The sequence below is a fragment of the Nyctereutes procyonoides genome, unplaced genomic scaffold, assembly GCF_905146905.1.
Source record: "Nyctereutes procyonoides isolate TBG_1078 unplaced genomic scaffold, NYPRO_anot_genome, whole genome shotgun sequence".
Lineage (NCBI taxonomy): Eukaryota > Metazoa > Chordata > Mammalia > Carnivora > Canidae > Nyctereutes > Nyctereutes procyonoides.
Genome location: NW_026575142.1, coordinates 12,084,586 through 12,101,555, shown reverse-complemented (window position 1 = coordinate 12,101,555; position 16,970 = coordinate 12,084,586). Strand labels below are relative to the sequence as shown.

The window sequence follows — 16,970 nt, the reverse complement described above, 5'->3', positions numbered from 1 at the left end:
ATTCTCTACAACCCTAAAATTCTCTACAATCTTCTCTTCTGCAAATGCGGGAAATTTGTTCTGGATCCCTTCTTTGCCTTTCTCATCATTCTCAGCATTCCATGCATCTAGCCAACTTGACTCCTAAGAAAATTAGTGAGGATCTGGTAAATCTCCTTTAAGAACCCAGCATGACTTCTGAATAAAATTGGTATCCCTTAGATACAAGAGGCTATTTGAAGAAAACTATTCCTACCACAGAAATGTCCATTATTACATACTGCAAGAAACAATGAAGGCCTCTGAATGCTCTCAAAACCTTCCAAATGCCACAGAATGTGGAATTTCCACCTTGTTCAGAAGCTATTATGTGGTTGTTAATCCATTAATCTGCAATGTTTCTTCAGAATTCAACTAAAACCATGCTCCAGTATATATATGCTTATATGTAGTATATAAATCTACAGATATGTATATATGAAAAATAGGGTGAAAAGAAAGATTTAATTTGTAAGACGTAGTTTCAGTTTGTAGCTAACAAAACAGCATACTCCAGAGCATTCCTTATATTTGGATTGGATTTAGAGAAAGCCTGTACATTTTCACAGGTATCCTCAAGATGCAGCCCAGTACAGAGTGATGAGATGAGGACAGCATGGCGCTAGACATTTTAGTTGATTTTTTTGGTAGCTTCTGCCTCCTGGCAGATCTTTCCTTCCCTCTGACAACCTGGTGTTTTCCTGCACATCCCTGAAATGGCCTATGTTGTAGTTAACCTTTCAGCATCTGGTCTCACTATGAAAATTTCCATTCAGAACATTCCAAGTACAAGGAAGGTCCTTGTCCACTTCCCACCCCGTCTTTGGGTCTCAAAAGAGTTTGTAATTAATTATGTATGGCATTATGGGGAAAAAATTAGAGAGTTCTATTTATCTTCAAATTGTACATTAGCTTATGCCAGCTTCAGTGAGACCAGTCCAAAGAGAGAGAATGGAATTTAAGGGTCTACTTTCCATCCTTCATATCAATGCCTCCTTCTACTTCTTACCCCACTCACTAGAAAAAGGGTTTATCATCATCATACTTAGCTTTCCACACACTATTAAATTACCAATACAGGTAGACAGGACCACTCCTAGGGCAAAGAATTTTGTCTGGCATTCCAGTGTCTACCCTTGATGACTCCCCATAACTAGTCTGTCAACCTGTGGCCCACATAATACCAAAGCCATGAATTCCTTATGCCAGAAACTAAGAAAGGCCTTGTCATATGGACCTTCCTAGGCCCTAGACTAATACCTTGCTCTTTCCAGTTACATTCGCACCTTAGAGACAGCCTCTTAGGTTAACTATTAACCTAATGCTTCGTTTCTATATAGTTCACTACTCATAAAATATCAATATTTATTAAGCATGCACATGCCAGGCACTGTTCTGGCCCTGCAGCTACAACTATAAACAAGACACAGTCCTAAGGAGACTTTTGTGAGAGAGGAGGGGTGTCACAACACATTTATAAACAGTAAGATAATTTAAATAGTAGCGCTATGGAGACCCAAAGCAGAAATGTGATAACATTTAATATACATTTAATATACAATAATGTATACAATAATATACATTATTATAAGCTTACTCCTTTTGTACAACTTTAGGGATCTTGAGAGCTAAAGATGTTTTAGATATCTCTAGAGAGGTAGATAAATACTTTGAGCTAGACTTTAGGTAAAAGTCTTGAGAGAATAATATTGAGCTGTTCAGCATCTCAGAGATGCAGCCAAACCGTGTAAACTATTTGAGAAGGCAAACCCTGGGACTCTCCTGTAAGAGGAGCAGATCCTGGAATCTCCAAGGCTGGGAAATGCTGACTAAATACTTTTTTTAAAAGTAGCCACTGCCAACAACGGTTAGTCCTCTTAGGAGTCTCTGCCAACATCAGTTGTAGGATGTTAGCTCGTGCGAATAGAACAATCAAAAGCCCTTGGATTTGTGAGTCCCAATTGATAGGTCAATTCTTCTTTTCAGTAGTTAAGCTCCCTTGAAAAAGCAGCTCTAAGTTACTAAACATCTGAGAGGAGATAGATTACTTGCTTCATTCAGGAAAAAGAAGTGCAGATTCTTACTAGGAATGTGAGATTTTAGAGATTATAAATAGATTGATAGCTGAAAGGATGTGACCTAGGAATAGAGGGTTACCCTCAATTTACAAAACTGATGTTTCTATAAAGTTGCAAGTGAAATGCTATATTGGAGTCTGTTTTCTCATTGACAGATTAGACCAGTGGTTCTAATTTTTTATTTTGGCCGATGCACTCCATGTTAACATAAATAGCATTTTTTTGGAGAGTAACTATATTTTCCAAAACAAAAATATTACAAAAAAAATAGAAGAATGGCATTGTTTTCACTTTTGTAAATAAGAGTGTCACACTTAATAGTAGCTGTATCTATTTCTGTACTTGATCTGTTGCAATATGTTGTTTGGGCTGAAGTTCTGATGACAGTCTAGCCTCATGCAGCTACGTAAGTGGAAGAGCAAAGACCTTGTGAACCCCCTGAAAGGTTCTAAGGGCCCTCAGAAGTTTTCAGACCACACTTTCAGAATCACTGGGTTAGCAATACATTCCAAAAGGGGTGGGGCAGAGAGCTGCCCAATTAATGAGTTGATAGCTTTTTAAAAGATAAGGATCCTGAGTGAAGGCATATGGGGAATTGTATTCTAGTACATTGCCCCCAAAACTTAATGTATATACAAATCACATGCAATCCTTGCTAAAATTCAGATTCTGATTCAGAAGATTGTGTGTGAAGCTCTAGAACCTATATCTCTGACAAGCTCCCAAGTGATGCCAACACTGATGATCCTCGGACCTCACTTTGAGTAGCAATGCTGTAGTATATTGTGATATACACAATGCCAGAAAGCCTATAAAAGAATGTACAGGTGAGCTTCTGTGTATGTGTGGTGTGAGAAGAGAGTAGGATATGGGTGGGTGGAGGGAAAAGAAGAGTATAAACTCATGCTATCTACTTTTTAAAAAATCTGTAAAAATGATACTGCTTATAAATCCTATACTATCACAAGTCTTGACTACTACTTATTAACTCTCTGTACACCAGAGCAAGCTAAGGCATAATGTTGCTATTGGCAGAGACAGAGTCCAACTGCCATATTTGTTGAGGCAGAGGAGGATGGTAATAGCTCTGAAAAAAAATTATTGGCCCTAATAATGTAAAGAATTGGGGGATCCCTGGGTGGCGCAGCGGTTTGGTGCCTGCCTTTGGCCCAGGGCGCGATCCTGGAGACCCGGGATCGAATCCCACATCGGGCTCCCGGTGCATGGAGCCTGCTTCTCCCTCTGCCTGTGTCTCTGCCTCTCTCTCTTTCTCTCTCTGTGACTATCATAAATTAAAAAAAAAAAAATTGGGCAGGGGCACCTGGGTGGGTCAGTTGGTTAAGCAGCTGTCTTCGGCTCAGGTCATGATCCCGGGGTCCTGGGATGGAGCCCTACATCAGGCTCTCTGCTCAGCTGGGACCCTGCTTCTTCCTCTCCCAACTGCTCCTGCTCTCTCTCAAGTAAAATCTTAAGAAATAAAGACTTGGGCAAGTAATTGATGGACTTTGTATTTAGGTTTTAAGTCCCTATTATCAATAGAGTAATACCACAAAAGTACTAAATTAATATATGCTTAGCATGCAGAGACTTCAACAACTCATAATTTCAGATATAGAAATCACATATTTAAAAGGCTTTGCAGAGGATAGTATTGATATTTTCTTTTTTTTTAATTAGATTTATTTATTTATTCATTCATTCATTCAGAGAGAGAGAGAGGCAGAGAGAGAAGCAGGCTCCATGCAGGGAGCCCGACGTGGGACTTGATCCCGAGGCTCCAGGATCACGCCCTGGGCTGCAGGCGGCGCTAAACCGCTGCGCCACCGGGGCTGCCCTGATATTTTCTTTTCCCAAACATTTAACATCCAAACCAAACCACACTGGCTAAAATTACTAAATAGAATTTAAAACTTACAGCAGAAACATGAATATATATTTTTTGGTTCTCAAATGGTATTTCCCATTTATCTATAATCGTTCCTTAAACTTAACTTTAGTGACATTCATTTCCAACTAACTTTAGCTGCTCAGGAAATTTTTATAGTTCCTTAGACCTACCTTACCTCCAAGAGCTTGAACTTTGAAGTTCTTTATATTTCTTGACTATTTATTGGCTCTTATTGAAATGGATCTTCAACTTTATTGTACTTCCTGGGCCCTTGACCATTCTATTTTTTAAAATTAATTAATTAATGTATTTATTTATTTTTATTTTTTTATTATTTATTTTTTTATTGAGGCGGGGGGCAGAGACACAGGCAGAGGGAGAAGCAGGCTCCATGCAGGCAGCCCGATGTGGGACTCGATCCCAGGTCCCCAGGATCACACCCTGGGCTGCAGGTGGCACTAAACTGCTGCGCCACCGGGGCAGCCCTCTATTTTATTTTCATAAAATACATGTAACAAAATTTACCATTTTAACCATTTTAAATATATATTTTCAGTGATATTAAATACATTCATGAGGAGCACCTGGCTGGCTCAGTTGGAAAAGCATGTGACTTGATCATGGGGTTGTGAGTTTGAGCCCCATGTTAGGTATAGAGATTACTTAAAAAAAATACATTCATAATGTTATGCAACCATCATTACCATCCATGTCTATAACTTTTCATTTCGTGAAACAAACTTTTCTTGTTAAACTAGAAGCCCCCCCCTTCTTTCCATCCAGCCCCTCACAACCACAATTCTACTTTTTATCTCTATGATTTTGACTACTCTAACTACCTAAGTGGAATCATACGCTATTTTGTCATGTCGTGAAAGGTTTGTCTCACTTAGCATAATGTCCTCAGGGTTCATCCACATTGTAGTCTGTATCAGAATTTCTTTCCTTTTTAAGAATAAAGAATATTCTACTGCATGTATATACCACATTTTGCTTATACCATTCATCCATCATCAATGGATACTTGGTTTGCTTCCATAGTTTAGCTATATTAATGCTGCTGAGAACACGAGTGTACAAATATCTCTTCAAAACCTTGCTTTCGGGTTTTGGGGTATATACTCCTTTAAGTGGAATTGTTAGATCATATGGCAATTCTATCTTTAAATTTTTGAGGAACCACCATACTGTTTTCCACAGCAGTTGTACCATTTTACATTTCTACCAACAGTGCACAAGGGTTCCAATTCCCCTATATCCTCGCCAACACTTTTGCTTTTATAGTTGCCATACTGCAGGGTGTGAAGTTGTATCTCATTGTAGCTTTGATTTACATTTCCCTAATGATTAGTAATAGTGAGCATCTTTTCATGTACTTGTCAGCCATTTGCATATCTTCAGAGAAATGTCTAAGTCCTTTGACCATTTTTAAATTGTTTTCATTGTTGAGTTTTAGGACTTCTCCATATATTGTGGATATTAATCCCTTATCACATACAGGATTTGCAAATATTTTCTTCCATTTTGTGGGTTGTCTTTTTACTCTGTTGACCGTGTCTTTTATTGCACAATATTGTAACTTTCATATTCAATTTATCTAAAATTTTTTCCCCTGTATCTTTGGTGTTGTATCTAAGCAATCATTGCCAAATTCAGCGTCCTGAAGGTTTTGCCCTGTTTTCTTCTAAAAGCTCTGTAATTTTAGGTCTTACATTTAAGTCTTTGATCCATTTTTGTTAACTTTTGTTATTAGCTAAGGGTCCAACTTCATTCTTTTGCATGTGAATAACCAGTTTTCCAGGCACCATTTGTTGAAAAGGCTATCATTTCCCCCATTGAATGGTCTTGACCCTCCTGTCAAAAATTATTGGACTAGGGATGCCTGGGTGGCTCAGTGGTTGAGTGGGCCTGCCTTTGGCTCAGGGTGTGATCCCGAAGTCCCAGGATGGAGTCCCACATCTGGCTTCCTACATGGAGCCTGCCTCTCTATCATGAGTAAATAAATAGAATCTCAAAAAAAAATTATTGGACTATACATGCAAGTATTTATTTCTATTCTATTTCATTGGTTTACTTTTTTAAAAAATTTATTTATTCAGGGGATCCCTGGGTGGCTCAGCGGTTTAGTGCCTGCCTTTGGCCCAGGGCGTGATCCTGGAATCCACGGATTGAGTCCTGCGTTGGGGTCCTGGCATGGAGCCTGCTTCTCCCTCCTCCTGTGTCTCTGCCTCTCTATCTGTGTCTATCATAAATAAATAAATAAATCTTAAAAAAATATTATAAAAAATTCATTTATGAGAGAGAGAGAGGCAGAGGGAGAAAGAAGCAGGCTCCATGCAGGGAGCCAGACGTGGGACTCGATCCCGGGTCCAGGATCAGGCCTGGCCCAAAGGCAGGCGCTAAACCACTGAGCCACCTGGGGATCCCCTATTTCATTGGTTTATTCTATCTTTATGCCACTAACACTGTTTTGATTACTGCAGCTCTATAGGATGTAAGTTGGTACATATTTTAAACTCTCTTTAGTTCTTTGATCATCTTTAAGATGATTGTTTAATAGTCTTTGTCTAGGAGATCTGCTATCAGGCCTTTTTTAGCAAGATTGTTTCTTTTCCCTTTGAATGGGCCATACTTTCCTGTTTTTTGAACATCTTGTGATTTTTTTTGTTGCAAACTAGACGTCTGAATAATATGGTATCTCTGGCAATCAGATTACCCTCCTTCCTTAGGATTTATTTTTTATTTTATTATTATTTTTTGTTTGTACACTGTCTCTGTATCAAGGATTAGTTGATATTTAAACTTAATATTTTTTTCAGGTCTTTTCTGAGCCTTTTCTTAGGTATGAGTGGTCACTTTCAAATTTTCCCAGTATATATGCAGTTACTTTTAAATGTCCTAGTCTTTAGCATCCAGTTCCCCAAAAGGGGAAAAAGAAAAAAGGGGGAAATGGATGCCTTTCCCTGAAGTCACTTCAACTATAGGGGAAGGCAGTTGCAACAATGAGGGGAGGTACAGCAACAATGGCCACTCTCCTCTTTATCAACACTCCTGTAATCAAAAGTAGCAATCAGTGATCAAAGCACTGATAACCAGCATTTGGAGGACATGGTTCTTTTTGCTTACCCTGGCTCCAGAAAGCTGTATGAAGCTGCTCCAGGAAGATGTGCATAGCAGCCTGCCCTGGGCCTAGGGCTGAGGGGTGGCAGCTGCTATTCTATGAAGACCTGAAATTACATTAACCCCAGTTTACAGTTCAAGCCTTCTTCTGGAAGTTACAAGCCTTCGATAGAGTCCCAATATACTTAAAATAGATTTGGACAGTACAATTGTTGTCTAGGTGAGAATCTCTCTTTCTGGTGCTTCCCACAATACCCTTGAACTCTCTCTTTTATTCCAACTTACCACTCCTCCTATTGTGGCTTTACTCATTCCTGAGTTTGAAGCTCATGGGGTAGCTGTTGAAAAATGTGCTTGCTTGCTGTCTGCTTAGAGCTCCTTTGACCTGTCATTTCTTTTTGTCAGTAACCAGTCTTGATAACCCTCACCATTCTCTATCAGTTTGTGTTAACATTGCTGAGGAGTCATAAAACTAGGTTAACAAAACAATACAAATTTATGGTACTACCTGGAGCTGGGTTCTTACTGTTGCTCTGCACTTCTTTTATCCTCATCTACTCCATACCCACCATACCTTTCCTCTTTTCAAGCCTACAACGCTAAGATTATGCTTCAATTTTGTGCTTTTCCAAAATAAAATTTCTCCCAAATGAGCTTTTCCTTTTTCATACTTTACATAAACATAGAAAATAAAAAAGTAAGGGCTTTGGAATTAAGGAAGGTCTGAATCTGGATCCTGACTTTGCCACTTAATAGTTAACTAGCTGCTAATGAGATTTTCTTCCTAGAAACTCAATACTTTGTTATAGACACTTAATTACTTAATGTTGAGACTGAATAGCAAAAACCACCCCGAAACATAGTCTAACAAGGCTTCAATTCCTAAAAAGCTGACAGGATTTATTTTTAGATTAACTGTGTAGGACCAGCCAAGTTAGTCTTGGAAGGTAATTCTGCTCCCAGGTATCGAAACTCCTATTAGGCCTTAAAAACACAAAACCATCTTAACTATCTTAGTTTAATTGTATCTCACAGAAGCTGAAAACACATATTTTTCTTCTTTATAGAAGTAACCAAAAGCCCTACAAATTACAATGTGCAGAATACTGTATAAAAGAAATCTCATATAAACTGGCTCTTTTTCATAACAGGGCAACTGCTGTGGTTTCCTCTGATTTGTACAGCATCTGCCTGAATGCATATTCTTCTTTGTGATGATCTAACTTTAGGTAGGTACAAATAACAGCAAAAACTAAAGTTTTCATCTTTAATGAAATGACCTTGGAAATAATGTACATTTCCATGACACCAAAAGTACAGTTTACGGAGTCACAGTAAGATACACAGAATTACATCCGTAATTAATATGAATGCCAACATTTCAAGCAGTAATTTCTGTTACATGGCAAACAAAATCAAGAAAGCAACCATCAAACAAAAGAGACCCATAGCTTCAGACAAGGCAAATCCCAGGATAGCATATGAAAACAGCTGCTGCTTCAGCGAGGGGTTTCTAAAAGAGACACAACACATATAATTGTTACTTTGAAATATTATTTGAATTCCATTGTTTGGTAAATGTTAAAAAAAATCAAATTACTAGTATGAGATCTTTGTAAACTGGCAAGTCCTGGAAAAGTATTTGCCTAGATCTCTTTTGCTTCTGCCTGTTTGATATTCCTTTCTCCTCAATCCTAATCATAGGGGGAAAAGGTAAGGAAGTGATTTCTGTATGTCAATATAAATGGTTAGTCCTCATCCATTTTGAAGGGTTCAGAGGTACTTGCTATTCCTGTGAAAGTATGTTCTATACTACTTAAAATCTGACAGTTTAGAAATAAGGTCTTAAATAAAATGGAAATTGATACTTTTAAAGACTGTGGTTAACTACAGTCCTAATATAGCTTAATAATTTAAAGTGTAGACTCTCAAGTTAGAATTAAAATTTATTTGACACTTACTAGCTACTTGTGCAATCAGTGTAATTTCTGTGTTGCTCATTCTTCATAAATAAGCTGGAGTATATCACCAAGGGGTACTGTGAGGGTTAAGTGAGCTCATGCATGCAAAACCCTCAAAATACAAGGCAAGAAACAGAGTAGGCACTTAATACAAAGTAGTTATTATTATTTCACTAGTTTTCTAAGTTTCCAACTATGTTAAGCATGCTCTTAAAGTAGTTTATTTGGTGATAGAAAGTACCTGGCATAACCAATGATAAGGCTGCCAAAGACTGTTCCAATACCAGCACCAGAACCAGCCACTCCCACTGTTGCAGCACCTGCACCGATAAATTTGGCAGCAGTATCAATGTCTCTGCTGATTGCACTGGTCTGAAACTCCCTTTGGATTCGCTGAGACACACCATTCTGGGCCCCATTAAATACCGTAGAGCGCTAGAGAAAAGGAAATAAAGGCAAAGGTTAAATCAGTAGTCACAATCAGCTATTTTAATTACTATACTGTCAAATGTTAACTGCTTCTGTATTTTGTGATTTTGAATGGGAGGCTGTGTGGCACAATGGGAAAATCAAGAGCTTAGAATAATTGCAGCATAGAATAGGTCTAATAAGGTTGTTGAAAACAGTGTATTTGAATATGCTTTTTAATAGGGTAGGCTTTTCAATAACTGCAGCTAGTATAATCTTAAATACAGGTAACTCAAGACTATAAATACATACATATATATACATATATACATGTATATATATATTTATATACCGACTGTATTGCTTAGCCAACTCAGCCAAGTTTCTTTCATTGGCTTATCCTCCGCACTATATTTTGGATATAAGGGTGGAAAAAGACTGCCTTCAAACCATTCACTAGTGAGGTTTCCTCCCTTTTAATTAAAACCATAAGACTTACTTGGTGGGGTTACTTAATTTCTATTATTACTGCTATTACCTCTCCAGGCCTAGCCTCTGGTCGATATAACACTGATGCAGAAATTGGTCTGTATGCAACTCTGGATCCAGCTCGGATCTATTAAAGAAAAAAAAAAAAAAACCATTCCAAATATTAAGAGTAGATAAGATTTCAATAACCCTTTTTTGTACCATGAGGTCTAAAGAAGCACAAAAAAAAAAAAAAAAAAAAAGTATCAGAAAGCTCCTGACTTCTGTATGTTCTATCTTGCTGTTTGGTTATTTTCAGTGCACGAAAGACTTTCATTTTAAAGTTGCTAAATTAAGGTTTAAAGGGTGCTACTTCATCTATCTGTAATAACCCGAACAAAACTTCTAAGCAACTGGTTAAAAAGGAAGCATTTTTAAAATTTCAATTACCGTAATGCCACCATTTGGATCAGAAAAACCGCAAGGAGCACCCCCGCACCGTCTCTGGTAGGTTTAAGGGGAGCAACAAGTGAGTTGCTATAAGCTGGTCATTTAAAACAGCCCAGCGCGTCACAGGAGCCCCACAGCTCCCGAGACATTCCCACAAGTCCATTCATCGTAAAACCTAAAAAGCAGCTGCAGCGACTCCCTATGGGGGAGAACGTCGCTGACACGTCCGAGCGGAGCACACACTGCAGCCCAGCGTCGCTGCCCTTGAGTGTCCACTCCACTAAGGTCACGGAGAATCCCTTCGGAACCGAGACCTGATCGTGTCAGACAAATGCCCCCACCCCTCGCTTCCCCGAAAGCCTCCATAAACGCTCATGGAAAAAAAGGCAGAGGCAGGAAGACTTGGACTCCGGGCTCCTCCAGCACCTCCCTCCGCCCCGCGGGGCGAGGCGAAGTCCCTCCCTCTGCAGCAGCGAGTGTGACCTACAGACGGGGCGCGGGGACGTGCGGGGACGCCTAGGCCTCGGGCGCCCGCCTCTGGGGAGCCCCCCGACCGCGCGGCGCGGGCAGCGGGGAGGGGCCGCGGGCACGGGGCCGCGAGGGCTTGACCTCCAGCGGGCGGCGCCCGCCCGCAGGCCTCGGCGGCCCCGCCGCACCCGGGGAGGGGGCTGCCCGGGTTACCAGGAGGGCGGGCGGCGGGCGGCGGGCGGCGGGCGGGGGGCGAGCCCGCGCGGAGCGGCCGGCTCAGCCACGCGGACGGCCCGCCCGGGTACGCACCAGAGCGGGGGCGCAGGCGAGCTTGGCGCAGGCCAACATGGTGCGGTCCTCGGCGCGGCGCGGCGCGGCTGGCGGGCCCGGCTGACGGCGACGTGGGCTCCTGTCGCGCTTCCCTGCGGCGGAGGCAAGGGGCTTAGGGCGCGGCGCCCTCCCGGGCCTCCCGGGCACGCCGGGGCCGCGGAAGGAGGGGGTCCCGCCCGGACGCGGCTCCGCCCGGCCCGACCCGGCCCTCGCGCCCTCCGCTTACCTTCCCGGCGGCGGCGGCGGCGGCGGCGGCAGAGGTCGTAGGAGCGGCGCGGGCGCGCAGGCGCGGGCTGGCTCTTATCCGCGGCGCGGCACCCGGATGGAGGAGGCGGGCGGCGGGGCGGGGGCCGCGCGCTCAAGGTCACTTTGTAACAACTTTATTGGTAACCGGCTCGGGCGGACAGCGGCGGGCGCCGAGCAGCGCGGGCTGGCGGCGGCGGAAACCCGGCAGCCCCGGGGCTCCGCGGTTAGCGCCGCCTGATCCTGGGGACCCGGGTTCGAGTCCCGCGTCGGGCTCCTCCCTCTGCCTGGGTCTCGGCCTCTCTCTCTCTCCCTCTCTGTATCTCTAATAAATAAATAAAATCTTAAAAAAAAAAAAAAAAAAGAATAAACGGAAACCCGGCCCCGGCAGAGAGGACTCAACAGCAGCTGGTTTCCCCCGTGACCTGAGCTGCCCTAGAGGGCCCCTCTCCTGGTCATTGTCCCTGCGAGCCTGGAGGGAGTTGAGGCTCTGCTTGACAAGGAGTCAGGGCCCAGGAAAAACCAAAAACAGAAAAGGGGCAGCCCTGGTGGCCCAGCGGTTTAGCGCCTGCCTTCGGCCCGGGGTGTGATCCTGGGGACCTGGGATCGAGTCCCGCGTGGGGCTCCCTGCATGGAGCCTGCTTCTCCCTCTGCCTGTCTCTGCCTCTGTGTGTGTGTGTGTGTGTGTGTGTGTGTGTGTCTCATAAATAAGTAAATTTAAAAAAAGGAGAAAAAGAGAGAGAGAGAGAAGTCAGGGTCCCCAGCAAAGCGAGCACCTTTCTCTAAAGGGATCTGGAAGAATATCCCAGAGGTATGGCTTCTCCTTTGAGCAACCGAGGACCTGCCCGAGAACTGCTGGGACAAAGGAATGAGCACATGAATTGATCAGAGAGTTTTGTGACTTTTTTTTAAGAGTTTATTTATTTATTCATGAGGAACACACACAGAGGCAGAGACATGGGAAGAGAAGCAGGCTCCCTGCAGGGAACCCCATGCGGGACTCAGGGACTCGATCCCCCGACCCGGGGCCACCTGGGCCCAAGGCAGGTGCTCAACCGCTGAGCCCCCCAGGGATCCCGAGTTTTGTGACTTTTTGGGCACAAAGTTGCCTCTTGGTAAAGTGAGGGAGGTAATTTTTCCTCCAGCTCTATGCTTGGAAGAGTATCTTTGGCGGGACTAAAGAAGCTCTGAGTATTTTCAAGACCTACCCGACTTTGACACCTGGTTTTTTAGTAACTTTGGACAAGTCATTTTGCTTGATGAATACAGAAATGTCTCAGAAAAAAATAAAAAAATAAAAATAAAAAAGGCTTTTACCGAACTTCTGGTAGACCTGCAAATTCTGTACATTTTACTTAGTAGTTCTTAGTAGTTCCACTGGAAGTGATACCAGTCACCATGGATGATTAAGCACCCAGTATGCCCAGTTGAAGGGCTAGCAGGGGACTGAAATCCCACCCACTTGGCCTAGAGCCTCGGCATGGGACTACGTCCTACCCTGAAGATCACCCTTTTTCTAGTTAGCTCAAAGGTGTGGTATTATCTAGTGGCAACCTTGGGGAGAACCCCTCAGAGCTGAAACATGAAGAATGAATAAGAATTTGTCCCTGATCCAACTTCGAATGCAAATGGTTGAAAATCATGTGAAAGCTAATCATTTTAGGCTCAAGCTTTAGCCCATAAAATAGACATAATTCACTTGAATTCACATGTGCAGTTTGAAGAGAGATTATTTTCTCAAGTACTCAGTTCTTACCTGAAGTATGTAATGTCCTGTGATGTCTAAAGTAGACTAAATAATGTCCTGCGTTCATCAGCATTCTCCAGAGAACCAGAACCAGTAGATAGCCTAATAATTATTGATTTATCTGTTTTTTTATTATGAAGAATTAGAACATGTGGCTATGGAAGCCGAGAAGCCCCAGGATCTGCTGCCTCCAAGCTGGAGACCCAGGAAAGCCAGTGATATAATTCAGTCAAAGTTGGAAGGCCTGAGAACTAGGGAGGCAAACAGTGTAATTCTCAGTCTCATCAACCCAGAGATGAGATGAGATGTTCTAACTCAACAATGAGATGGGGAAAAAGGGACAAATTCTTTCTTCCTCTGTCTTTTAATTTTTTAAAAAGATTTTATTTATTTATTCATGAGAGACAGAGACAGAGAGAGAGGCAGAGACACAGGCAGAGGGAGAAGCAGGCTCTGTGTAGGGAGCCTGACGTGGGACTCCATCCCAGGACTCCAGGATCAGGCCCTGGGCTGAAGGCGGTGCTAAACTGCTGAGCCGCCCGGGCTGCCTTTCCTCTGCCTTTTATTCTATTCAGACCTTCAATGGATTGGATGATGCCCACCCACACTGGGTGGTAAAGTCTTCTTTACCGAGTCCACTGATTCAAAAGCTAGTCTCATCCAGAAACACTCAGAGATAATATTAAATTTAGGTACCCCATGACCAGTCAAGTTGACCCAAAATTAACCACCACACATCCTATTCTTCAATAATAGATCTTTATAAGTGAAAAAGTATACTAATTGGATTTGTGTACAGAGATGGTTTAAGGAAAGTTCTTCTCTCTTCAGCCATGAATCAGTAGCATGAATCAGTACCCCATGACCAGTCAAGTTGACCCAAAATTAACCACCACACATCCTATTCTTCAATAATAGATCTTTATAAGTGAAAAAGTATACTAATTGGATTTGTGTACAGAGATGGTTTAAGGAAAGTTCTTCTCTCTTCAGCCATGAATCAGTAGCATGAATCAGTACCCCATGACCAGTCAAGTTGACCCAAAATTAACCACCACACATCCTATTCTTCAATAATAGATCTTTATAAGTGAAAAAGTATACTAATTGGATTTGTGTACAGAGATGGTTTAAGGAAAGTTCTTCTCTCTTCAGCCATGAATCAGTAGCAGTAACTGTTGAATAGGAAGAGGAGGCAGGAGAGAAGCTGGGATCCCTAAGAGGATCACTTCCACATGGGCTAGGTACCTATGACAGGGAGAGGTGCAGTCTAAGTCCAGGCTTTCACTGTTAGTATGTCAATAAGCAGGTGAACTGGCCTAGAAGAGGAGACAATTCTATCAGAGTTTAAATATTTACAAAGAATATTAGATGTTCAAAGAACAGATGGTGTTACCTGTGAGAATGGTTGTGTGTGTGTGTGTGTGTGTGTGTGTAACAAAGTGGATCTTGAGTGACACCAACCCATGTTGACAGAGGCTAGATATTTGTGCTGAAGAAGTTTGAAGAAAAATGGCATCTTCTGAGAGGAGTAAAGTGAGACCATAAAGATGTACCGGGGACTTCTTTTGAAATATTCAGTTCTGTCTACGTTTTTTTCTTAAATAGTAGAGACAATCATTTTTTTAAAAATAATATTTTATTTATTCATTTATTTGAAAGAGAGAGTGGGTGTGCACATGCACATGTGCCAGCAGGAGTGCAAGTGGGAGGAGGGGGACAAGCAGACTCCACACTGAGCTTGGAGCCCATTGAGGGATGGATCTCACGGCCTTTAGAACACAACCTGAGCCAAAATCAAGAGTCAGATGCTCAATTGACTGAATCACCCAGGCACCTGGTACATGATCATCTTCAGTGATGACATCATAGTTTGGTAGTATATGATAAACCTGAGTGAAGATGGCATGGAGAAGAAAGGAATGGGGGGGGTGGTAAAGAAAAGTATGGAAAATCCTATCCCAATGTAAATGCAACATTGTGATGTGACTTTGCCACTCATCAAGCAATGGAGTCTATTTCCCTTCTTAAATCTGGGCTAATCTTATGACTTGCTTTAACCCAGAGAAGTGACACTGTGTGACTTATGGACTAGAAAGAGGTCTCCTTGTTTTCATTTTCTCCTTGGAAGCCAAACATCATATCAGGAAACATGAGTTAGACAACATGAGTGATAAGAAACCTTCTGGACAGAAAAAAAAAAAGTCTCATAAAAGAGAACTGAGGTGCCCTGGATACATGAATGAGGCCATGTTGGGTTCTCTAGCTTTAATCAAGTCTTCCCGGCCAATACTACATGGAATAGAAGTGAGCCTTGCCTAAATTCCTGACCCACAGAATCAAGAGCAATGAAAGGTTATTGTTTGATGCTACTAAGTTTTAGGATGGTTTGTTACACAGCAAGATAACTGAGACAGAAGATATTCTCCTCAAAATATCCACTCTTCCTTTGAGACCTATGTGGAGGCAGCAGCTTTTTTTTTTTTTTTTTTTTTTTTTTAGTAATCTCTACGTCAAACATGGGTCGTCAAATCCATGACTCTGAGATCAAGAGCTTCATGCTCCACCAACTGAGTCAGCCAGGTGCCCCTTTTTTACTTTTTAAAGTAAACATTTTTTTTTAAATAATCAGGAGGCAGCAGCATCATAATGTAGGCAGTTTCAGTTCAGAATTCCAGGCATAACTCAGAGCAAAACAGATAGAAGCACATGTCTTGTGCACTGACTCCTCTTCCCTTGAAATTTGGGGTGGAGTAGGGTTGTTATTGTTAAAACAATTGTAAGGCAGCTCTAACTGGGAAACATGGAAAGATGCTTGATTTGTCTGCTTTTGAAAGTTTTCATTTTAACACCCTGTAAAGTTTTCACCAGCCTTTTCACATCAGTGTGATTTTAAAAAATGTATTATTTGTGGAAATCAAAATCAGAAATGTGAATTAAAAATATTCTGGGCTTTGTTATAAAACTATTTTGCTTTTATTATTAAAAAATTAGTTTCATATAGGGGCGCCTGGGTGGCTCAGTCAGTTAGGCGTCTGCCTTCAGAATCAGGTCCTGATCTCAGGGTCCTGGGATCGAGCCCAACGTTGGTCTCTCTGCAAGTTGGGGATTTTTCCCTCTTCTCTGCCCCTCCCCCTGCTTATGCTCTCCTTCACTCAAATAAATAAAATCTTTAAAAAAATAAAAATTTTGTTTCATATTATTGGCCTTAATTTGCTATCAATTTGTCTTTTTTATGAAAATAAAGCTCTAAACCTGTGCTAATTCTGTAGGATCATTCAATCGAGATGAGCTCCAAATAAATACTGTGTCTCCTCTTTGAACATAGTGAGTATACAAGAAAAAGTGAGTTTACATTATAATTGGGGTATATGAAAAATTTAACTATGGTATATAAAAAAATGGAGAAAAATACAAATTAGTAACTGTTTTAGGACAAAGTTGTGTGGTGTGTGATAAGGGAAATAGCTTAAGAAAAGAGATTGGCCTGTTTAGAAAGTGCCTCACTGAGACAGACTTGAGCACGGATGAAAAAGATGGGGTGATTCATGTAGAAAACATTTCTTGGGGGGCACCTCGGTGGCTCAGTTGGTTAAACATCCACCTTTGTCTCAGGTCATGATCCCAGGGTCCTGGGATCGAGCCGTGCATCAGGCTCCCTACCCAGCAAGGAGTCTGCTTCTCCTTCTCCTTCTGTCCCTCCCTGCTCATGCTCACATTACCACTCTCTCAAATAAAGAAAAATTTTTAATAAAAAACAAAAGAAAGAAAAATGTTTCTTGGTATCCCTT

The 16,970-nt window shown here is 41.9% G+C and overlaps 1 protein-coding gene across 1 annotated transcript; it reads right to left on the bottom strand.

The window, feature by feature from the left end:
- Positions 1–8,357: 8,357 nt before the first annotated feature.
- ATP5MC3 (ATP synthase membrane subunit c locus 3) lies at positions 8,358–11,508 on the bottom strand. The gene is made up of 5 exons (XM_055307653.1): positions 11,416–11,508; positions 11,169–11,281; positions 10,012–10,089; positions 9,307–9,500; positions 8,358–8,617 (listed from the first exon to the last, which is right to left on the bottom strand). Exons 2-5 carry the CDS (start codon positions 11,205–11,207, stop codon positions 8,503–8,505), a joined length of 426 nt encoding a protein of 141 aa, XP_055163628.1. The 5' UTR covers positions 11,208–11,281; positions 11,416–11,508; the 3' UTR covers positions 8,358–8,502.
- Between the last annotated feature and the right edge of the window lie 5,462 nt (positions 11,509–16,970).